A 13,504-nucleotide genomic window follows, 5' to 3' on the forward strand; every position below is an offset into this window, starting at 1 on the left:
CTATGTCCTATCTATCTGTCTATTGTACATACATATATAATTATCTCCATTATCATCATTATCGTTTTCATTAATATTATCAGCATTATTGATATGCTGATGCTGATGAATTTACAAAAGTATATATAAGCCAGGTAATACATGATGTGAATATAGCGTGTGGTGTTGTGTGGTGTGGTGCGGTGTGGTGTGATGTGGCGTGGTGTGGTGTGGTGTGATGTGGCGTGGTGTGGTGTGGTGTGAAGGGTAACTGTGGCGTGTGTGGTGTGATGTGACCTAGTGTGGTGTGATGTGGTGTGGTGTGATGTGTTGTGATGTGGTGTGGTGTGGTGTGGTGTGGTGTGGTGTGGTGTGAAGGGTAACTGTGACGTGTGTGATGTGGTGTGAAATACCCTGTGTGTTTCGTGGAATGCAAAACACAAGCCCAGTCTGTGTGTACGTTTTACTGTGTGTACCTATTAGCGTGTATACCTATTACTGTGTGTACCTGTATGGACAAAATGACACAGTTTTTCATACTTTCAACCCTGCTTATCATAGGTCATTGCACGGGCAGCTTCGCAACACCGCGAGAAGGTCACTTAGGTTATAGTCTAAAGGGACCTGGAAATGTCGTAACACCTCTTCCTTAGTGATTTATTTTCTCCAAACTGATGGAGTCGAATATTCACTGTCTTAGTAAGTGAAGTTCCTTTTGGCTGAGTTTGTCTGGAGATAGATATTTAGCTAGACAACAAGAGAGATTGATAGACAGGTAGATAAGTAGGTAGGTAGGTAGGTAAAAAGATAGGTTGATAGATAGGTAGAGAGAGAGGGGGGGGCAGGGCTTAATGACAGCAGTGCCATGTATGAGAGAGGTAAAGTTAACAGCCATAGGGAGGCGACGGACAACCACTCATTAGAGAGAGAGAGAGAGAGAGAGAGAGAGAGTCTTCCAGAATCCAGTTTTTCTTCTCCAGTCTCTTCTGTTTCCTTGCTTCCCAGATTTGTGTCTTAATCCCTTCGAATTCATTTTCTATTCGTTGCTTTCCTTCCCTTTCGTGTTTTTCATTCCCTTTCGTTTTCATTCCTTTCCAAATACAGTACTAAAGGTCTCTCTTACTTTTTCCTGCCGCCACTAATGTTATTCAGATTAGAGGTAAGGAGAGCCAAGAAGTACTGAACGAGTTAGTAAGAGCTATGTCTGGCACACACACACACACACACACACACACACACACACACACACACACACACACACACACACAAAACTGCATATTCTAGTCGTAAAAACAGACAATAAAAATAAAATGGAGGAGTCGTGCAAGGGACTGACAGGAAAGACGAGAGGTACAATGGAAGGAGGTTTGTGTGACAGAGGGAGGGAGGACAGGTAAAGGTTTGTAAATACGAGTTGCAGAATGGACCCTGTTGTAGGCCAGGTGTGTGTGTGTGTGTGTGTGTGTGTGTGTGTGTGTGTAAGAGAGAGAGAGAGAGTTTAAGAATCCATGAATTAGTGTAGTGATCTAAGAACGGGAGAAGAGACCTAGTAGGGGAGAGAGAGAGAGAGAAAATTGTGGGAGTAGAGGAAGGGGTGAGGGAAGGGAGGCAGGTAGGGTAGAGTGACAAAGGGAAGGAGAAAGAGTGACTTTGTTCTGGTTATATCCGGATGAGAGGGAGAGAGAGAGAGAGAGGGGGGGAATTGTACATTTCTCGAAACTCCTGCAACGATGTCCTTGTTTCCGCCAAAGAAATAATTTTAGAATACGAGATTTTCTTCCTTCGTCATTGATTAAATTTGGGTGATGATGATGATGATGATGATGATGACTAGATATGCAACAAAGTGAGTGACGTTTGCTTCCTTCGGTACACACACACACACACACACACACACACACACACACACACACACACACACACACACACACATTTTAGTACTGAAATCCGTGTTACCCCACAACCCTTCTTCCTGTCCACACCGCCAATCTTCCGGCCACTCACAGCACGATATTGGTAGAAACTGCACTTTGCCGGAATAAAATGCGCTAAGGAAATTTCGTAGGACTGTCAGAATGTGTACGTGAGACAGGTCATGCGTGTGTGAGGCTATGGAGGGTGAGGTCATGGGTGGGTGGGGTGATGTAAGGGGAGGGAAATGGTCTTAACTGGTCTGTCCGTCCAATCGTCGCTTCCTCTTCCCTTCCCTCACTCCTTCCGCCCTTCCTCCCTCTCTTACCCTCCTCACATTCTCTTCTTCCCTTCCACTTCTTCTCTTCTTTCACCCCTCTTTCTCTCTCCATCTTCTTCTCTTCGTCTTCCTCTTCCCATCCCTCACTCCCTCCTCTCTTCCTCCCTGTCTTACCCTCCGCACCATCTTCTTTTTCTTCTTCTTCCCTTCTTCCACCCTTCTTTCTCTCCCTTCTCATTGTCTTCCTCTTTCTTCCACCTACCCTTGCTGTCAGTCTTGCTTCCTCACCTCATTTTCTTGCCTTTCTCCTTACCCACTTCTTCCCTCCTTCTGTTTTTCCTTTCATCTTCCGCCACCTTTCTTTTCATTTCACTTTCTTTTCTTCCCTCTGCGTGTCTTTCATGCTCACTTCAAGTACATTGTCTTCCTTCTTTCCTTCCTTCCTTCCTTTCTTCTATTCCTCCCTCCTTCCCTCCTTCCTTCCTTCCCTAATATCTGTTGGTCTACTCTTTTCGTTTATAACACCAGATAACGCCAGACGATTTTGTTCAGCAGAGAGAGAGAGAGAGAGAGAGAGAGTCCTGGGAGTGCTGATAATTGGCTCCAGATCTATTTAAATTCACGTCACGTTCAATTCACGTACACGGGAGTCACGTGGCTGGGGGTGTTGCCAAGGCGGGTACACTCAAGCATTCCTTCTTGCTAGTGTATTTCACCCTGTTCTTCCTCTTACTTTACTTACTTCTTGTTTTCCTTTATTCATTCCTTTGCCAGTGTCTTTCATTCTCTTCTCTCCTTTATTGTTGACTTATTTCTCGTTTTTATTGCTTTCTTCCTCTCCTCTTTCCTTGCACTGTCTTTAATTCTCTTCTCTCCTTTACTGTGTTCTTAATTACCTCTTCTCTTCCTTTACTTCTTCCTTGCTTGTACTCTGTAGTTTTCCTCTCCCTTCCCTCTCTCCTTCTTGCCTTTCTTCCTTTCCTCCTTCATATTTCACCCCTTGCGTCCTTCTTCCTTTCCATTGTTCTTGTCCTTACTCCTCTCTTCCTTCAGTCCTTACCTCCCTCTTTCCTGCCTCTCCTCTCCCCTTCCTCCCATCCTTCCTTCCTTTCTTCTATCATTATTCACTTAGGCACTTCTTCCTGCCTTCCTGTCTTTCATTTTGCTTCTCTTCTTTCCAACTCCCTTTGTCTTCCTTCCTTTCCTTCCCTTTCTCTCTCTCTCTCTCTCTCTCTCTCTCTCTCTCTCTCTCTCTCTCTCTCTCTCTTTCTACCTTTCCATCTTTCCTCCTTTCTTTCACTTTTTGTTCCTTTATATTTTCCTTCTTTCCTCCCTTTCTTACTCCCATTCCCAAACCTTCCTTCATTCCTTCCTTCCTTCCTTCATTGTTGCTCTCCCTTGTATTATGTTTCATTTGCTTACTCCTTCCCTTGTTCTATCTTCCTTCATTTAAATAAATTAACATCAATCTTCGTCTTCTGCTCTTCTCTCTCTCTCTCTCTCTCTCTCTCTCTCACACACACACACACACACACACACACACACACACACACACACACACACACACACACACACACACACACACACACACACACACACACACACACACACCCTGGCAAGCAACAATACATAAACACTGGGAGCCATAAAGCAGATATAAATGAAGGAGAGACAAACACTGACAAACACACACACACACACACACACACACACACACACACACACACACACACGCATATACTGTACATACATACATACAATCCAGCTTTTTACTACATTTCTACAAAGAACCTATATTCCCCCCCCCTCTCTCTCTCTCTCTCTCTCTCTCTCTCTCTACGTGATCACCAAATGCTGCTTGTAACTTCCATCCACGTGAACAAAGACACGGAGGAAGCAAACTTTGTCTTAGAGTCCGATCAGCATGAGACTAGATACGTGAGGTAGGGGTGTTAGCGGGGGTGGGGGGCACGGCGGGGGGATGGGGGGTGCAGTGGGGGTCACATGGTACACTGACAGGTACACCAAACTCCCCCCCCCTCCCCTATCGGTCCCTTGCAGGGGGGAGGGTGGTAGAATAGCTTGTGTTCACCTCTTGCTTGATGTGTGTGTGTGTGTGTGTGTGTGTGTGTGTGTGTGTGTGTGTGTGTGTGTGTGGTTTATTTTACTTGGCACTGTTGATAATTCTCTATCTTCTGTACTTTACTCTCTCTCTCTCTCTCTTTATTTATCTGTCCATCATCCATCTATCTATCCATCCATCCATCCATCCATCTATCTATCCATCCATCCATCTGTCTATCTATCCATCTGTCTATCTATCCATCTGTCTATCTAACCATCCACCTATCCATCTATATCTTCACGTGTCTCTTCTCACCGCAGCAACGTAGCCTCACTCTCTCCTCACCACACAGATCCTGGCCGCCATCTCCGTGTCTATGGGTTCAATGGCCGTGGGTTTCAGTGCTGCCTACACGTCCCCCGCCCTGGCCTCCCTCAGCGCCTCCAACTCATCCTCCTTGAGCAATATCACCGACACGCAGAAGTCCTGGATCGGGTCCCTTATGCCACTGAGTGCGCTGACGGGCAGTATGTTAGGCGGGTACTTGATAGACGCCCTCGGCAGAAAGATGGTTATTCTTATATGTGGACCGCCTTTCATTGTGGGTAAGTTGTGTGGTGGTGGTGGTGGGGGTTATAGTGGTTGTGGTGGTGGTGGTGGTGGTGGTGGTAGTAGTAGTTGTTACTGTTGTTGTTGTAGTAGTAGTAGTAGTAAAGATATCAAATACAAAACACCGTTGAGAGCAGCATTGTCCAGGGGCACGATTTTAAGACTATAGAACTAACTAAACCAAAAACCAAAATAAAAGTTTGAAAAATACTGAAATATACAAGTACAGTACCTGGTAACAGTGGTTTGTTGCCAGGGTGGTACAAGGTTGGCCTTGGATGAAGCTTTTCTTTCATTTTCTCCTTATGGTACAGTTTTCTTATCACCATAACCCTGTCTCACCCAACCCTACCCAACCCTATCCAACGCAACCCAACCCAGCCTAACCTAACCCAACCCAGCCTAACTTAACCTAACCCAGTCCATTCCAGCCTAACCTAACCCAATCCAACCCAGCATAACCGAACTTAACCCCATGCAACCTAACCCGCCTTAATCCATGTTGCAGGGTGGCTTCTGATCGGATCCGCTGTGAACCTTGGCATGATCTACGTGGGTCGAGCCATGGGGGGTTTGTGTGTGGGTCTGCTGACACTCACCCTGCCCGTCTATCTCAGCGAGGCCATACAGCCCGAGATCAGAGGCATCCTTGGACTTCTACCCACCACTGTTGGCAATCTAGGTGAGTTGGCAATACACACACGCAGGTGAGTTGGCAATCTAAGTGAAAGTGTAACTGATAACAGCGTAGGAAAGTTGACATTTTACACACAGGTTGTTGGTGATCTGGGTGAACTGCAGCTGCTGGTGGTCTTGGAAAGTTGACATTCTACTTACATATGTTGGCATTTTAGGCTGAGTTTGTAGGAATGGAGATATACAGACCCGTCACTCACAGTTGGATTAAGATTAGGTATTGGACTAGTTAGGTTAGGGGCGGGTTGGGTTGGGTGTGACGGTGGGATATCACTAATTTTACGTAGTGGTTGTAGTCACTGTTGTTTGGTTTTAGCGGTATACTTCTGTCATATTCCATCGTTATAACACATGCAGTATATCGCTATAGTCCATAAGATGTATCGTCTAATTGTCATTGTTCTATACTCCTTTCACTTTAACTTGGTCCAAATTTTCGTCCTTGTGCGGCTTTTGTCATGTACCCCAGTGACGGAATAAGACATTACTATGGCTCTATATCCTTTGCACGGCACTTCTTCGTTACTAGCATCATATTCCAGCGTTAACCTCTTGTAATAACTCAGTATTTAAGACGGAGAAATGGAGTCATTTTAGGCCAAGTTAGAATAATAGGAGTATAGTCCTTTCACTCCGATTACATATCCGTTATTTTAGTCTTGCTGCCACCAGACGATTTTACTCTCTCTCTCTCTCTAATCGTCAGGGTCAAGTGGTTAATCTGTTCCCACGTCTGTCGGTTCAATTGTAAGAATTTCTATTATGCAGTTTGTTATCTTTTATAATCTCCGTTTCTCCTTATCTTTTATCATCTCTTGATCACGTGGTCTTGCATCTGCGTGTCGCGGATGATGATGCAGTGTAATGTAATCTTGTGCATCGTAATGTGATGTAATCTTGTGTAATGTAATCTTGTGTTCAATTCCCACCTATTAAGCTCATTTCCCACCCCCGCCACACAGGTAGTAATGTAACCTATGCTCTTTTCCCACCTCATATGCCCATCTTCCCCCACACAGGTATTCTCATCTGCTACGTGGTGGGCACTTACGCCAACTGGTGGGTGTTGGCGTATGTGGGGGCGCTCGTCCCCCTCGTCTTTACCACCATGATGTGCTTTGTGCCGGAGACCCCACGCTGGTATATCTCTAAAGGTATGCTGGTGTGTCGTGGTCTGGTGTGATTCCCTCAGAGGCGGATGGATGGTTTTGGTGGTATAACTGAGGATGGTATGCTAGGATGGATGGTGCTGGTTGTATAACTGAGGACGGTATGCTAGGATGGATGGTTACAGGCGGATGGATGGTTTTGATGGTATAACTGAGGGTGGTATGCTAGAATGGATAGTCATAAATGGATGGATGGTATGATGGTATAATATAACTAAGGATGGTATGCTAGGATGGATGGTTTTGGTCATATAACGAAAGGTAGTGTGTAAATTATGTATCCTTACCTGTACTGACCTAAAATGACCTCACCTCAGCCACCTACACCTCACAGGCGATAAAGTAGGATTGGCTATGTTTTCCCACACTTCTCTACATCTGTTGCCTGACGCCGCATCCTGTATGGGGTGGCCTTAACTAATAGACCTCCAGGCATAGTTGTTCTTACTCATTAACAACCCTGCTCCCGCGTCACACACAACACTCTCCCTGACATACCCTTGCAACCTGTAGACGTATTGCTTTGTGTCCTAGGCCGGTGTTCTCGTCGGTTAAAGAAGCTCTAACACCTTTTCCTAAGCGATTTATTTTGCCTATTACACCTCCCTGTCCTCTTCTTTGTTACATAAATCCTTCCAATATGATTATACTCTGCATGAATAACTTACAGAAGATAATAGCCAGCCATAATAAAAAATAAATCGCTAAAGAAGAGTATTAGGGAGCCTCCTACCTGCGACAAGAATATGAGCCCTTGAATAAATAAATCGCTAAGGAGGAGGTGTCAAGGAGAGTACGAACCCTTGCATAACCACCACTAATGTACCGTGTTTCCCCCAGACCGTGTGGACGACGCCCGCAGCTCTCTCCAGTGGCTGCGCGGCTCCACCTCAGACGTGGAGTTCGAGTTGGAAGCCATTCAGATGAACTTCGAGGCGGCCAGTCAGGTCCGCTCCTCTCTCAAGGACGTGTTCAATCGCCGCAACCTCCGCGCCTTCCTGCTCTCCACGGGGCTCATGTTGATCCAGCAGCTGTCGGGCATCAACGCCGTCATCTTCTACACCGTGGACATTTTCAAGATGACCGGCTCCTCCATCGACGGCAACGTGTCCACCATGATCATCGGAGTGGTCAACCTGCTGGCGACCTTCGTGGCTAATGCTCTCATCGATAAACTGGGGCGTAAGATTCTGATTTACGTCTCCAGCGTTCTCATGATTCTGTCCTTACTGGCACTGGGGACTTTCTTCCATCTCAAGGTGGGTGTAGGTGGAAGTGGCTATGTCTGAGGCACCATACTCTCGAGAATCAAAGTTTCTGCTCATCCTCTGATTTATACTATACCGTTTTTATTCCACCTTGGCCTAGGTTTGCCGTCTCTCCATCCTGAACGCTGAGTTATAGCAATATACTAGCACTAGAACATGATTCTAGTCACAGAGAAGTGCTATGGAAAGAATATAGAGCTGTAGTATGATTGTTTCGTGTCACTGACCTTCGTGCAATAAGCCGTACACGGACAAAAATCTGGGCCAAGTTAAGATGAAAAGAATATAGTAATACTAATATTACTGACGATTATTCACTTCAACTTCTTCAACTTGAGGGTTTTCTCTGTTTTGGCGGTAACCATACTAAAATAGAAATGATATCCCCGGGCTGAAGGTGTTGAATTAATAGCCTGGTTTGGAACGAGCATCATTTGTTGAACTAGTACACTGTGAAAGTAATTAAGATGTACAGAAACAACAGCAGCTGACGTGTGTAGAAGTGAGACAAGGCAGGACTGACCCAACATGCTATCTATCCGTATATTCCTTATCTGGTGCCGCATCCTGACCAAAGGACCTCCAGGCGCTTCTGCCCTTACCTTATACCTAATTTTCTTTATTATTTGATGATCCTACAGTACCATAGAAATAAAAAATTCACAATTAACATTTTATCTACCCGTACTGTGCCAGGTGATGGAACGTGTGAGCCAATCATGACACAGAGAGAAGCTACCTTACTCTCATCAAATGGTCCGGGGCTCGATCCCTGGCACGTAGCTCACTGACAGGGAATGAAAATGCTGCAGTTCTACCTCCTTTCCAGTGCACTTCTTCGTGACTAACACCAAATTTCAGTATTAATCTATTGTGATAGCTGAGCATTCAAGACGGAGAGATGGCAATTTGAGGCTAAGTTAGAGTAAAAAGAGGATAGTTAATCATTCCACAGTGCAGTGAATTAACCCAGCCTTCTTTCCACAGGGCAATGAAGTAACCTAACCTTCTTTCCACAGTGAAGTGAAGTAACTCAGCCTTACATTGCAGGAGGGTGTGGACGCCATGGTGGAGGCCACAGGAAACTCAACCTTAGAAGACCCAGACGTGACTTCAGGGCTGGAGATGATAAGTCAAATAGCTTGGCTGCCTCTGGTCAGCTGTATGGTGTATGTGGTGGCTTTCTCTCTGGGCTGGGGTCCCATTCCCTGGCTGTTCATGGGTGAGGCTCTTCCGGCTAAGGTCCGCGGTCCAGCTGCCTCACTGGTCACGGCGCTGAATTGGTCCTGCACCTTCATCATCACCAAGACCTTCCCGGAGCTGCTCAAGGTTATGGGCCCGTCGGCTGTCTTCTTCCTCTTCTCCGCAATCATGGTCATCGGTTTCATCTACGTCATCTTCCTGATCCCGGAGACGAAGGGCAAGACGCTGGAGGAGATCGAGGAGGAGCTCTCTGGACGCAAGGAGCTCAGGAACCGCAAGATCAGTACCATCTCTGGGCTGCACATGTAGGCTTAAGTGTATCTAGGTTTCCTAAAGTGGTCTCCGAGTAATGTTATGTAAGATGGTATGTAATAGCGTGGTTAACGGAGAAGGACAGAGCAGGATAATTGTAGTCTGTTCTGGGTTGATTTGATCTGGAGAAGGACAGGTATATCCATGAGGAAAGTTCGTCGATACTTCCCTACCAGCTGAGGCAGTGAAAGGAGTTAAATGAAATGTTTTGATGTGAAATCAGTTTAAAAGACAGCATTATACGGAAGTACATTCGCTAACGTCGAGGGAGGAATGAGAAATAAGGTATGGCAGGACATATGCTGGCAAGGGTGTGTTGGTGAAATTTCTGGGTTCCATATATACTGTAGACTCAAATGTATCTAGGTTCCTTCAGGGGCCTGTGAGTGATGTAAGATGAGATAAAGCAAGCAAAGCAATGTTAATGATGGAGGATAAGCTCTCGGGAAGGAAGGAGCTCAGGTCATGGAAGGATAGTCACCATACTACGGCTCCATAAATAGGCCCGAAAGTTGCAACTGAGTCCGTGTATGATGTTAAATAGTTCACAGTGGGGAGGTTAACAAAAACGTCGTATTGGTACACATGGTAGGACAGGTGTAATCTATCCTGGGTTGATGTGAGAACAGAGCATGGCTTTACTAATTTGCCCTAGGAAGATGTGAGATGGGATGGTGAAAGCTGAAGAAAGATTTTTTTTTTATATAAAAGAATATGGATAGAGTAATCATCCGGGTTAATGCGAGGTAAAGAAACTCATGACATAGATGTATCGGGCACCCTAGGTTGATTTGAGATGGATAGAACAAGAAAATAAATTGTGGTACTGATGGACTGGGAAAAGGAAAAATGACCTATAGTGACATGAAGTGGGAGAGACAGAGCAACTTAAGGATGGGACCAAGACTAATATTCATGTCTTCCTATCCAAAGCTGCGTTGAAGTAACTGGCACCTGTGAACTGTGATATTAACTCCTGTCAGGTTCCAGGTGGATTCACTAACACCCTATTACTGCCATATCTCCTACTGGATGGAGGCGTCCTCAATGCAAGATCAGTCAAAGATTCTACTGATGTCTTCACTTCCCCATCCTGATTGGTTAAGAGAACTCCGGGGACCTTAGCAACTTACACCGGGCTGTGTTAGTGAATCCACCTTAGTTTAGTAATCGTTAGCTAGCACCATTAATTCTGAGGAATGGAGCTTCTATTACACGTCTGGCTGTTTGAGGGTCAAGCCTGCATACCCGCTGTGTGTTGGGTACAGCCAGGGTCAATACTTCGTCCCAGCTCTTGTTCAGATTGAAGTCCTTAGTTTCGAAACTTCTTCAGTTGTCTATTACCCAGAGAACAGAAATGTAAATCTTGGGCTCATAATTATGAGCATGGATCTAAATGGTCATAGATAAGTATGAGTAGAAAAGAACAATTGGCTGTGAGTTAGGAGCCAGTATTTCAGTCCACTTGATTAAATAGTGACAGATGATATTATCTTTTGAATTCCATATATGTATGGGGTTCTAGACTAAGGAAGAGAGAGTCAAAATAGCTGATTATTGTTAACTGAGTTTAACAAGATGACATTAGGTTTCGAGACAGTTTAAAGGGGTTACTGATCTCGAATGTACAGGAGGAGAAATAGATATATGTCCGAAGTATGGTGAATGCATTGTAGGAAACTAGGACTGTCTAGGACACTCATGCTTTCAGATACGTGTATTGATATTCTTTATCCATTTGTAAATTGTCTTCAGACATCATTGGAAACACAGTTATTTCGCGGTACTCCACACCAACCAATTTTTCCAAAGAGCCACACTCTCATAGTAACCAAAAATGACCCATGGAAAGTTAGTGTGAAATTTACGAATAAATATGAACAGACCGAATGACAGAGGACACCATTTTATCACTGGGAAGAAATTTACCTTGGCCAGTTAGAGGAGAGTGTTAGAAATCATGAATCTGTGGACAAGTTGGCTGGCGTGGAGTGCAGTACAGCTGTTCAAGAGAGTGAACAGCCATCTCTCGAGTGTTCAGCAACAGTGGTGAACATTACCTCACTAGAGCAGAGTACCTGGGCAGCTGTGTTGTGATGTGGTGGTGATGATACATTCCTGCAAGTGACTGCATGGATTTGTAAAAATTTTTGTTAGTGATGTACATATATATAGACGGTTAATCAGAGTGAATGCATGGATTACCAAAAAAATATATAGCCGTGCCAAATATAAAGATGACGAAACACTTGCTCTGCAGTGCCTACATTGATTATAGAAAATATTATAGCAGAGAATAGAGCAAAGACGATTAAACTAGCGGTCTACATAGCCATCTCAGACTGAGGATGAAAAACTGGAAATGTGTGGCTGCTTAATAATGTTGGTCTTAAGATACAAAAGAAACGGCACAATAGAATACAACTAACAGGACATGATTGGCATACTTCTCTTGTCTGCAAACATGCATTTACACACACACACACACACACACACACACACACACACACACACACACACACACACACACACACACAACATGGAAACTCTCTGATAATAATCATTTTAAGAACACTTTCTGGATCACGTCATGAGGGTCTTACAGAGTTGTCAGTGGCACAGTCTGGAGGTCACCGAAGAACCAGACATCTTGGAGAAGCTGCTTGACGTGGTGTACAGTCGCGCTAGGAAATGATGTCACGAAGTCCATTGATATTCAGTGGGGTTAGTGACGTCCATAATGAGTGTGACTGTACCTCGATACACTGCCAGCCAGCCTTGAGTTTTAGCTGCCACTTAGGAGTTTAGAGGGACGAGATTGGTGTCAAATATTTAAGTGAAGTGGCCAGAAGCTATTCAGGAAAACAAAGCGCCACTCCATCGTTTCTGAACATGAGGCTAAATCTGGCTTAAGAAAAAAAAAAAAAAGAAAGAAAAAAAAAGTATGGAAAAGGAAAAAGAACACCACATGGATGGGTTTGATCCTGAAAGTATTATTGGGGTGACTTTAAAGATGAAAAGTCTTTAATACACTACAGCCAACACAGTCGACAGAGTTCCTTCATATTTACCTGCCCAATACTGTATGGCGTAAATGTTTGACCAAAGGAAGGATGTGTTGTATATATAGAGTATATTGTTGCAGCAGTGGACGTGTGGGTGTTGCATAAAAACTAAATCTTCTGTTGGAAATGAAGAACCTTTTTGCACAAAGACTCATTTTTCCTGCAGGAAGGGAAGGGCGTGTTGCATACGGAGTTTCTGCAACAAAGAACATATTGCAATTTTGGTATGAAGTAAAATTGATAATGAAAGGTATTGTTGCAGAACTGATAAGGGGTGTACTATAAGGCAGCTGCTGCACACCTTGTGGCACAGTACAAAATTTTTTTGAAAAAAGAAGTATCCATCAGCTATGGATTTATTTTTTATTTTTTTTATTAAGGTCTTCGTGCTGGCAGGGGACGCCTTCAAGTGGTGGCATCAATATGACCGGCCAGTTGACCTGCAGGGTTATACAAACGTCCCTCAGTCCATTTCCTGTCCTCTGACAGGAGGATGGGGGAACAGCCAAAGGGCAGCTCTAGCCTGCAGTTCACTGTGTTCACATTCAGATGAACTTGAGGTTGCAGCTACTACTACTAATGCGCTACCACTTAGGTCTGTGTAGGTCAGTAGCTATGATCTGGATGGAGTGTCTTAGTCGTTTCTATCCTTCAGTCATAATGGTTTTTGATATTTCTTAACACCTCTTCCTTACTGATTTATTACGCACATTACGTCCTAATAATCTCTCTAATGTTACTGATGCAAACTGTCAATATTAAAACTATATTACAGACAGGAGAAAGTTAAGACCTAATGGGCAGACTAAATTGCTAAGGAAAAGATGTTTGGTGTTACAGGACTGGAAGGAAGGAATGATGTTATAGTCTCTTATGATCTTATGCTTAAATATTAAACCGCTAAGTGGATTGCAAACCACTATTTCTTCTGTCTCTTCCTCCTCCTC

General features: G+C 44.3%; 1 protein-coding gene across 1 annotated transcript in view; it reads left to right on the forward strand.

Annotated features, from left to right (window-relative positions):
* Positions 1–12,040, forward strand: part of LOC145411006 (facilitated trehalose transporter Tret1-2 homolog) — a 20,869-nt gene extending 8,829 nt beyond the window's left edge. The window contains exons 2-6 of the mRNA XM_080281064.1: positions 4,588–4,840; positions 5,353–5,526; positions 6,560–6,694; positions 7,550–7,968; positions 9,028–12,040. Coding sequence (XP_080137190.1) covers positions 4,588–4,840; positions 5,353–5,526; positions 6,560–6,694; positions 7,550–7,968; positions 9,028–9,489 — 1,443 coding nt within the window. The 3' untranslated portion in view covers positions 9,490–12,040. The remainder of the gene's footprint in view (positions 1–4,587; positions 4,841–5,352; positions 5,527–6,559; positions 6,695–7,549; positions 7,969–9,027) is intronic.
* Positions 12,041–13,504: the final 1,464 nt, after the last annotated feature.

This window comes from Coenobita brevimanus, chromosome 87 (assembly GCF_032717465.1).
Source record: "Coenobita brevimanus isolate Jiangsu-jjx chromosome 87, ASM3271746v2, whole genome shotgun sequence".
Classification (NCBI taxonomy): domain Eukaryota; kingdom Metazoa; phylum Arthropoda; class Malacostraca; order Decapoda; family Coenobitidae; genus Coenobita; species Coenobita brevimanus.